This window comes from Callospermophilus lateralis, chromosome 8, assembly GCF_048772815.1.
Source record: "Callospermophilus lateralis isolate mCalLat2 chromosome 8, mCalLat2.hap1, whole genome shotgun sequence".
NCBI lineage: Eukaryota > Metazoa > Chordata > Mammalia > Rodentia > Sciuridae > Callospermophilus > Callospermophilus lateralis.
The window spans coordinates 69,290,354-69,301,205 of NC_135312.1; the positions used below are offsets into that span (position 1 = coordinate 69,290,354).

The 10,852-nt window shown below is 35.4% G+C and overlaps 1 protein-coding gene across 1 annotated transcript in view; it reads left to right on the forward strand.

The window, feature by feature from the left end:
• LOC143386871 (broad substrate specificity ATP-binding cassette transporter ABCG2-like) overlaps nucleotides 1-9,254 on the forward strand; it is a 41,985-nt gene extending 32,731 nt beyond the window's left edge. The window contains exons 11-16 of the mRNA XM_076841663.2: nucleotides 1,611-1,697; nucleotides 2,793-2,914; nucleotides 4,422-4,570; nucleotides 6,568-6,657; nucleotides 7,982-8,067; nucleotides 9,107-9,254. Of these exons, the coding sequence (XP_076697778.2) occupies nucleotides 1,611-1,697; nucleotides 2,793-2,914; nucleotides 4,422-4,570; nucleotides 6,568-6,657; nucleotides 7,982-8,067; nucleotides 9,107-9,254 (682 nt within the window). The remainder of the gene's footprint in view (nucleotides 1-1,610; nucleotides 1,698-2,792; nucleotides 2,915-4,421; nucleotides 4,571-6,567; nucleotides 6,658-7,981; nucleotides 8,068-9,106) is intronic.
• Nucleotides 9,255-10,852: the final 1,598 nt, after the last annotated feature.

Genomic DNA, 10,852 nt, shown 5'->3' on the forward strand with positions numbered 1-10,852 from the left:
AATCCAGGCTCAGAAAGACAAATAACACATATTCTCACTCATACATACATTCTAGAACAATTAAATTCTTAGAAGCATAGAATAGAATAGTAAATGGTAGTTGCCAGAATCTGAGGGATGGGCAGAATGAAGAGATTATGATCAAAGGGTACAAAGTCTCAGATTGAAGAGACACATTTTTTTTTTTATTTTTTTGAGATACATTTCTCATTGCTGTGAAGATGCTAAATAATAATATTCCTTTCAAAATTGCTTGGATCAAATTTCAAATGTTTTCACCATGAAAAATGATAAATATTTGAGGTGGTGGAGATCACCTGAATTACCTTGATTTCATTATTTAACATATTTATGAATCATATCATTACTTTGTACTATATATGCACAGGTATATTTTGATTTATTTGAAATCAAAAATTAAAATCAATCTAGATAATACTAGATATGACAAATGTGAGTTACTATCTTACAAAGAATTAGAATGAATTGGTTCTGTAATAATAAAAAGTAATATAAAATAAATCATATTATGTAGCTGAATGAATTTTATTCTTTTTTTCTCAGAGTTATGAACACTATAATATCATTAGCTACATTGAACTGAATCTTTGCTATATCCCATGCATCTCAAATTAGCTTATAAGTTTACATAAAGTATATTTTTGGACTCTAAGTTATGTAGTTGATTATCTACTAGGCATGGCTCTTTCCTATTTATTTTAATTATCATATTAACATTTTCATGTTTACACATTTACAGGTACTATTATTTCATCATTCTTTAAGCATTAAGAAAATATATGGAGTGTCTCTGGACTCCTGTTTTTCCTTTAAGATAGCTGGAATTGTTCACTTGAATTTATATTTAAAATATTTTTTTCTCTTGTTTTTTATGTCACTTAATTGATGTACTACATTATCTTTTTTTTTCAAAATGTTTCAATTAAAAATCATTCATATCAGTTAAGTTGGTTTGAAGAGAAGCTTGTTCTTATTTCCAGGAGGTTGGTATATAATCATAAAATTTATATCTTTATAAAGGCATAAATTCACTGAACCCTTTTTAAAAAAAAAAACACAAATATTTTACTGAGAAGGTACACATATTTTTTTTCTTCTTAAATTATATCTCTTTGGTTTATTTTTGAAGACCTTGTAGGAAGGTGGCTGTCCTGGTCACGGATGCTGTCGGGCTTTGCTGACGTGTGTGCTGTCTGTGTGTCTGAAGGAATTGAGTGCGGGTTCCTTCCAACATCTGGCATTTTTCTTCCACATGTCTCACCATCTTCTTGACTCAACTTTAAAATCAAACTGGCTAATTAAATTTTTAACCATCTGAGGAGTTTATTAAGTTTGCTGTTTCTCTGTTTATATTTTAGGAATGGTGCCAAGCATTCATTCCTAAAATATAAACAGAGAAACATTGAATTCAAGGTGATGGTATTTCTTTGACCAGATAGCTCAGGCTGACATAACAAAATACTAAAGACTCTATTTTAAAAAAAAAATGTTATATAATTTGTGGAAGGAGATCCTGTGAGTTGAAAGCTGATCTAATAGCTTTGAATTGATTGAGGATTTTTTTTGTTGTTGTTCTTCTGTCCTGGCAGAGCCCGGGCACTCTGTACACTGACTATCTTCCAGAGTTTGGCCGGCCTGTTAGGAGGAAAGAGTGTTGAACTGGAGAAGCTCTTTAGGTGAGTAGGTTTCTATTTGGGGAGTGGATCTATAATTGGGTCAAAGGTGTGACCCAGAGGATTACCAGTATTTTTCTTTTATTTCTTGGTTTGTTTAGTTGACAAATATAAATTGTATGTATTTATCATTGTGTAACATGAGCTTTTGAAATATGTATGCAGGTTATCACAATTAATTGAAAACAAGCAGTCAAGAGTAAAATAGAAAATCAAGAGCTTGTGGGGCCTGTCACCAAGGGAAAACAAAGTTTCAGAATTAGGTGTGGTCATCAGTTTGCAGTGCTGCAGAGAAAGCCAGCAATAAAGAGCTGAAAAGTATCTTTAGATTTTTTGGAAATAACAGGCCACCATGACCCTTGCAAGAAAAGTTTGAAGTTCTTGGTAGAGAGTTGAGTTGTAGGATTAGCAATAAATTGGAGGTGGGAGTACAGTTGGCCTTAGTGGATGAAGGAATGAAAAGATCAAGAGGGCAGTCTTACACTAAAAAGCAGACTGGGTTGTTTCTTCTGCTTTCAAAGATATTTTACCATATTTATATGCCAAGGACTGGAATTATCAGAAAAGGAAGGAATGAAGATACTGGTGGAAGAGTTTGGGATTACAGGAGAGAGATATCAGGAAGAAGAAAGATGAGGGTTTGGTAGCTGATGGGTGGATTGATTGGTGATCATTGAAGGGAGAAGTACTTTTCTTTTTCTAACATGAGAGAAGCAGAAGTATAAAAAGTTTAGGGGTCACAAGTTGCTTTGAGGCCTTGGAGAATAACAGTGTCATCTTTTACAGGGCCAGAATTGGAGTGAAGAAAATCTTTCGTTACTGCTAAGATTAGCCCTTTTTGTACTACTAAGAGGGAGTCAGCCTGAGAGGAGAAGCAGGGTATCTGAGAAGAGTGAGGAGATGCAGACTCTGTGTCCCGCCTCCATGGATGCTATACCTGCAATGGAGAAGGGATGGGGGCAGAGTGGGAGGGTCAGCCTGGAGCCCGTGGGCAGCTGGTGGCAGACCTGGTGGCAGCAGGAACCTGGACAGCAGCATCTCAGCTGGGCTGTGCCTTGGACTAATCTGGGATGTGTGGTGTGTGTTTTTGTTTTGTAGACAAGAGCTTATTAGTGGATGGTATGAAGTGTCATCTTACTTCTTTGGAAAACTGGTATCTGATTTACTATCCAGGAGTTTGCTGCCAATTATATGTACTTGTGTAGCATACTTCTTGATAGGTAAGTAACAATACAAAGAGAATGTGTCTTTAATTTTGCTTATGTGTTAAAACCAATTTCTTTTGCAAGCATGTTTATGGTTCCTACAACTAGAAGTACACACTTCCCACCACTAGGGAAGTGTGTATCCATTGTGCATGCTCAACAATAGCCATTCAGTTGAGCATTGTTGTCAAGTCTTTCCCAAGTGAAGCTTCTTGTTTTTGATTTTGGTGCAGTGCTGGGTATCAATCCAATGGCTTCATGGATGATAGACAAACGCTCTATCTCTGAGATATATCCCCAGCTGTTTTAAATTTTTTTTTGTCTTGATCAGGGTCTTTCTAAGCTTCTCAGACTGGTCTTAAAATTTAGATCATCTTGCCTCAGTCCACTGAATAACTGGGATTGCACACACATGCCCCATGCTCTACTCAACAGAACTTTCAATATTTACAAAACTTCATTTTACCAAGATGCCATGTATCATGAAGAAACATAGAAATAATTTATAAAAAACTCAACACTATGCTGAGGAGCTGTGATAGTTATTGCCTATCTATCTATATTGTTTCTCTTTGTCTCTCAACATGCAACTATATACAGATAAAATTTAGATTGTTATGTATTATTGATAAGGTCTACAGAGATATATAGAAAAGTAAAGAATCTGTGTACACATGTCTTTTTTCCCTGTACCCTAAATAATGAGAGAAAGGTGGTTACTTTGGGGTTTATTGATTTAATAGATCATTGTTGCATTGTTCTCAGACTTTACCCCAAGGTCATTGCTTCTGAATTTATATATATGTTTCCCTCTTTCTTACATACACTGGAAATATCTATTTATGATAACACACTATAGTATAAGAACCAAAAACTTCCAGTTTACAAATAAGAGGTGTGTTATAAGGAATTGGTCATGGTATCTAGGCCCCAGACTCCTGATCAGTGTTCTTATAGCTGTTCCAAATCTTTAAACTATATAATGAATGTTTGCTTGTTACACTTTTTAAAGTATACTTATCTTATTTCATTCTCTATCACAGAGCCATGTGATGGTTTGTCTGGGAGACTTAGGTATGGAGATTCCTTTCCTTCCCCCAGGCATTAAAACCACTGAAGTTGTGAAACCTGATCCCTGTTTCTTCAGTAATGCAGTGACAGCAAACAGTGAGCAATGTGGTGATGTCTGAGTACAGGAGAAGGCAGTATAATTTGACCAGTTGTGTTGCCTGTGCCTCTCCATCTAAGTAGTTCTGAAGTTCGTCCTAATTCCACATAGGAAAACAGAGGTGTTATACGGAAAAGTGCTTTGGAAGTAAATGTACAAAAGAAATATGTGTTGTAACTTCATGCAATTATATATAGGTGAAAATTGAAATTGCTGGCCCATGGTAGTTGGATGTGGGTAACTTTCTTCATTCAGGTATTAATTGCTCTGATTATTAGCATTATTTGCATGGTAAATGATCCTGAATACATATTGACCTAGGCAGCAGGGCTAAACCCTTCTTTTCTTTCTAAGGATTGAAACTGGAGGCAGAAGCTTTCTTAATCACGATGCTTACTGTTTTGATGGTGTACTATTCAACTGCTTCCCTGCTACTGGCTATAGGTTCATATCAATGTTTGTTCATAGCAGCAATTTTAAGTACCTATTATCTGTTAATGCTGGTGAGTATGAACTGTACTTCTATCAGAAGGAAATTTCCCCTTCTTTCTTCCTTGTACCTTTACCTGTCATTTAAAACCTACTTTGAGTATTCTATACATGGGATTTGGATGCTTCCAGGAGGCCTAGATGAGGTATATTCTAGAGAATTTACCAGCTTTCCTTCTCAACTTTATCCAAACTTATTTTGCTAGTGTTCTAATGTAGTTAGTATGAATATGTCTTTAGTGATGAGCTTTTAAAAGACACTTCTTGATAGTATTGAATAAGACCTTGAACTTTAGAAACCAGAGTAATGAGAACAGTAGACTCTCTACCTGCTTTTCATGCTGGAGTTAGAGAACTCCCAGCTGTTTAACCAGTGGAGACAGTTTCATCGGATGCATTGAAACTCCAAGGTGAATGTGAAGCTCCTTGAGAAGTGTAATAGTGTGTGGCATGGGGAGGGGTGTCTTACCTGGGTCCTGTATTTTGAAAAGGAGTGTTTTAAGAATACTGGAAAATTCCAAAGTCCACAGTACTAGGTGATTCCCTTTTTGTGTTCTTAAGAATGTCTATATCAAGTATTTCTGCTTATCTTTTCTTTATAATGGTTACTTAATTCTAATCTCACATGGCCCTAAAGTTTGTAATCACATAGATGAATTAACAGATAAACAGAACAAGTTCCCCTGTTTTTTTTTTTTTTTTTTTTTTTTTTTTTTGTGTGTGTGTGTGGTGCTGGGGATTGAACCCAGGGCTTTGTGCACATGAGGCTAACACCCTACCCACTGAGCTATATCCCCAACATAGTTCTCACATTTTTGTTCCATGACATGGACTAAATAGGAGTGCTTAACCAATTAATGCACTTGTCATCTCTGCTACAATAGATGTCTTTCAGTGATACATAATTAGCATAAGTTCTGGTCAAAGTGTAAATCTTTCATTTCTGAATTTGTCAACTACAATGTATCTCATTCAGAAAGTGATGTCTTGTTTATATTTCATCTAATAAATAAAATATCCTTTAATAAATACAGATGAATTTTTTGATTTATTGGATGCTTTGACTGAATATTATGTAAAGGTTCTTGGTAGAACCTTAAAACCATAGTCATGAAACCACATATTACTCAGAGATGGTATGTGTTATATGAAGCACTTGGTTAAGTCAAATCTAAATGTGGGCACACATACAACATTGTCATTATTTTGCTATCCTAGTGGTACTTGGTACCATTTAGGTGAACCTCATAGCTGTTCCTTGTGTTTTGAGAAGTCGTTCCTAGTGTCTCTGTTGTAATATTGATTTCTGATAGCTTTAAATGGAAGTATTGACCATATTTTCCTGCTGTACTTCATCATATTATTGTGTTTATCAGTTCTAGGCTTTGGGTAATCTGAAGCCTGCATTCTGAACCTCAAATTATTCTTAATGTCATTTTTTAGTCATTATGCCATAAAATATGTGTTGTCAACTGCTTATATAGCATTTATGTTATAGTATCATTAAGGAATATGGAAAGGATTTGAAATATATAGAAAGTAATATTAAAGTATAAAAGGAAGTACATGATTTACATGCAAATACTACACCATTTTAAAAATAAGGTATTTGAATATCTGAAGATTTTGGTATCTGTGAACTGAGGTTCTGGAACCAATCCCCCTCGGGTACCAAGGAATGACTACTTCTTAAATTTCCATTGTGTGCAGTTACAGAGAATGTTGAGGACATAGTATTAATAATTTTAGATAGTCCAAATAGTATATATTATAAAGATTATAGGAAATGGTCCTTCCTTTAAAATAATAAACAACCTTAGATACACAGAGGTGTATACACATTCAAACGATGAAGATCTTTTTTTTAGAGTAAATGGAAGGAATATGAAGAGAGTTGATCCTAGTAGAAATGTTTGGAAAGTTGTAGAGTTGAAAGTTGAAAAGGCTATTATCTAGAATTCTTCATAAAATCACCAGTTGGGTTCTGATTCATGGTCTTTGCTTTTTGTAGGGTTTATTGGGTATATTGCTGACTTTCACTCCTCTTCCACCTTGGCTCTCATGGCTTGAGTACTTCAGTATCCCTCATTATGGCTATTTGGTAAGTTGTCTTCATCTGTTACAGTACATGTGTTTCCAAGCTATGAGAAAAGCAAAATAAAGCCTGAACAGCTCATTTCCCCAGCCATGAGCTGTGAATGTCTGTGATTTGGGAGTCTCCTTTCAAGAGCAATGAATGAAACTCTCCTGTTAGCCTCAGTTAGCACAAGTTCCTGGAGTCACATGGGGTTTTCCCCAGTCACCCCATGGTTTGAGGAAGAGGAAAGTCATAGATAAATCTCATAGTAAAATGTGAAGATAAAAGTTGATGATAAACATGTTGTGTTTTAGTTAAATAAGGAAGTAAATGAGAGGATGAGAGACTAGAATTTATAGTTTATATCAAAAAGTAAAACTAGAACAGAACGAAAATCACATAATACTCAAAACCATATTGTCTTTCATGAGCTATTCAACTCCAAAATAACCTGTGTCAATATAGAATGATTACATTTTCGACTATCATAATTAAAATTGATTGGAAGAAAATAAATAAGAGAAGATTGCTATTATAAATCAGCAATATTCTTTGAGCTCTATTATGTAAGGAAAATAAAAAGAGACACAGAGACAAGATGCAGAGGCAGAATAGCAGAATAGCCAAGCTGTCAGCTTTATTTATATCAATAAGTTACATTAGATCATTGGCATCAGTAGTACATTATTGCTCGTTGTGTCATTAGGCAGCTTACAGAGTAAGTAACATTATGCAGCTTATTCCTCACTTACATTCTTTAGTTGCAATATGTAATGTTAAGAGGTTTGTGTAGCTCTCAAAAGAGTCCATTGTTTAAATTTACTGTTATATGGACAGGTTCAGGTGCAGTGGAGCTTGGTGAAACATTGTGGTGATCTTCCTTATGCAGAGCATTGCTACAGCAGCTAGGCATCCCATGTCTTTGCACAGAAATTTTCCTAGCAGCCAGGCATTCTGTGTCTTTGCACAGAAACTTCCTAGCCACCAAGCATGCCACAGTTATGAAGCCATCAGAGACTCCAAACCCAATCACAGAACCATTTCACTGTTATATTGTTTTAATTATAGTGTTTGAGGCATAAAATTGGGAGAGAAGGAAGTAACCACAGTCTAATCTAACGAGAGTTCTCCTTTCTTATCCGATGGGAACCAGCATCTCAACCCTAGTCTACTTTATTTCCAGGGAACATTAGGTACTTTGCTGTGGCAAAGACATGGCAAGAAAGAGAACATTTTTTAGAAATAATCATAAACATTAAACTTGAGGACATAATTGTGATAATCACTTGCCCCCTTGTGATAATACCTTGAAACGATTTATCTTGCCCTTCTCCCCCTTGTGTTTTAGGCTTTGCAACACAATGAATTTTTGGGACGAAACTACTGTCCAGAACTCAATACAACAGAAAGCAGTAGCTGTTCCAATTATGTGATGTAAGTTTGCATTCAGTGTTACATTGGGTTTGCTTACTATAATAGTATGATATGGAAAGGTCCCTGGCCTTAGATCTGGTAAGGATCCTTTCAAGGTCAATAAGACTTTCTAAGCCTAAGTTTTCTAACTTGTAAAGTGAGTTGTTGTGCACTAATGTATGTGAACATGTTGTGTAACTCTTGTTCTCTTAACAGTAAAATATTATTGAATGTGAAAAAAATGAGTTCTTTTTCAGAACATTTGAATTTGTAATAGAGAATTTTGACCGTTTACTAAGGGCTTATAGTCTGTGAACCTCTGGATTATTGGCTACTGGTAGGCCCTGCCCAGGTGCTTTTCTCACCTGTGACAGAGGCACTCCATCCTGCTCTCCTCCAGCTGCTACTTAAGGTTTGAGCCTGATCCTAGACCTGCTGGTATCTTCCTGTGCTGACTATCTGCAATGCTCATTATAGTATTGGTGTGAGAGCTGACAGAACAGAATTCTGTTCACAAGCCCTTTTCCCCCATGGTTCTGGTTTTAAAATTCTTAGCCTATTTTTTGGATGACTGTCTTGTGATGTAAGCAGAATTTAAGGAGCTTTGATCATATAAACAGGGGACAGAGTTGTCATCATCAAAACTGAGGCTTTCCCACCAGGAGAAAATGAATTTACTTGATCAGTATTTCCTTTGAAGAGAGCAGCATTATAGATTTGAAAACAGATGAATCTGAGAAGCCTAGGAAATTGGTTCATAGTGTGAATCTGTAAACTTGGCCAAGTGAGTTAAGCCTGCATCATCTCCTTTTTGAAATATGCATAATATTTATATTCCTTTAGATTGTTTTAGGAATTAACTAAGCTGTCAGGCACAGGTTGCTTAGTATATCTAGCAAAATTTGAAGTACTCAATGACTGTTAGCTATTACTTATGAAATGACAAATACTGAATATTTAGATGACCTATAGACTTCTTTAACAAAGGAATAGCAAGTATATTGAGTACAATTTGAAAGATGTTAGGAATATAGTCATATGTTTTTGTGTTGAATTTCAGATGTACTGGTGAAGAATTCTTGACAAACCAGGGCATCAATCTCTCACCTTGGAGTTTATGGAAGAATCATGTGGCTTTGGCTTTTATGATGATAATTTTCTTCACAATTGCCTACCTAAAATTGTTATTTCTTAAAAGAAGTTATTAAACTCACCTTTAATATACTATGAGTTACTCTTATATTAATAAGAAGCACCTTAATTTATTTTAAGTATCCAATGAAGATTTTTTTGTTGTGCATGATTGCCAACATACTGTTGAAGTGTTTTCAATAGAAAAAATTTTCAGAAAAATCACAACTAACAGAACTATAAATGAAAGAATCCAAGCTCAAAACTAGTATATATAAGTTCATCTTATTAGACAATAATTATGGGGAGAAATTCAGTTGAATTTATCAGTCTGAAAAAAGAGAATTGAATTTTAGAAACTCTTGACTAGTTATAATATCTCTGACTGATTAGTTTTCTCATTTTTCAACTTCAATACATAGCTTAGTAGCCCTTATATTTTAATAGTTTATAAACTATGACCTGCCATTACTTAATAAATAACAAATATGTTAAAATATTAATGCTGTATTGGAAGAATGAAACCTAAATTAAATTGAAAAAACAGTGATATTTCTAGGGTAAAAAAATTCATGATGATAACAAAACGTGTCTATGATAATCTTATTAAGGTTGGTGGAACTTACTGATACTTCTAGTGGGGGTCTCAAATCTCAGTAGTCTTTACTATGGGTTTGAGATTTAGTTATACAGAAAGCCAGGCCGAGGATATGGTTCTTGTGAGTTTCTGGGATACTCTGGCTCTGAAATCACTTCACTCCCCAGATGTCTCTGTGGCATATATGTGGTTGCTTCAGAATCTCCTGAGAGCTCTGTTAAGACACCCATGTCTGGCCCTGCCTTTCCCAACACAGCAGCACCTGCAAACCTGCCTCCATGAAGAATTTTCCAGGGCTAAATTTGGTTATTTCCAAGGTCCTTCCAGGTTTAAAAACTTTAGACTTATAGTCTAATGACTGCTGTATCTGGGCCCACACAGGATCCCCCCGCCACTTGTACACCTCATTTATTTCTATACTCTGTGTTCATTCTCACCTTTACCAGAAATGGGAAAGTATTTGCCAGTAATACTGAAATATTTTTAATCTTTTCTTTGATTGAAGGGTATGTAATAAAAAGTACAGTTCAGTGAATTACCAAAAATGAAGACATGTGTGCAACCCCAGTTCAGGTCAAGAAGGTAAAACATGGCCAGCACTCAGGAGGCCCATGTGCCCTTTTCCCAACCACTACTTCCTCTTTTCTCCATGGGTTGTTTTTGAAATGACACTTGTGTATTCATCTCTGTTGCTGTTATCAGAACATCACTACAGCTCAGGTTTGTTTTTGTGTGCACCGGTACATAGGTACATAGTTAAGTCTCCTTCCCACATTTTTTGGTAAACTTTTAATTTTCAAGTAATCTAAGATTTATAGAAAAGTTGAAAAGATAGTGTAGGAAGTTCTCATGTGCCCTTTACCCAGATTCACTTAATATTAATATTTTATATGATTCATATAAAACAAGGTATAGTGATGAGGCTAACAATTTACTTCAAAGCATTGCTGTTAATTCAACTGCACACTCTGTCCGGATTTCACCACTTTTCTACCATCATTGTTTCACTGTTCTGGGCTACAGTTCAGGAGGTCACAGTCCATCCAGCTACCCTTCCTAAAAGCAAAATACTTACAG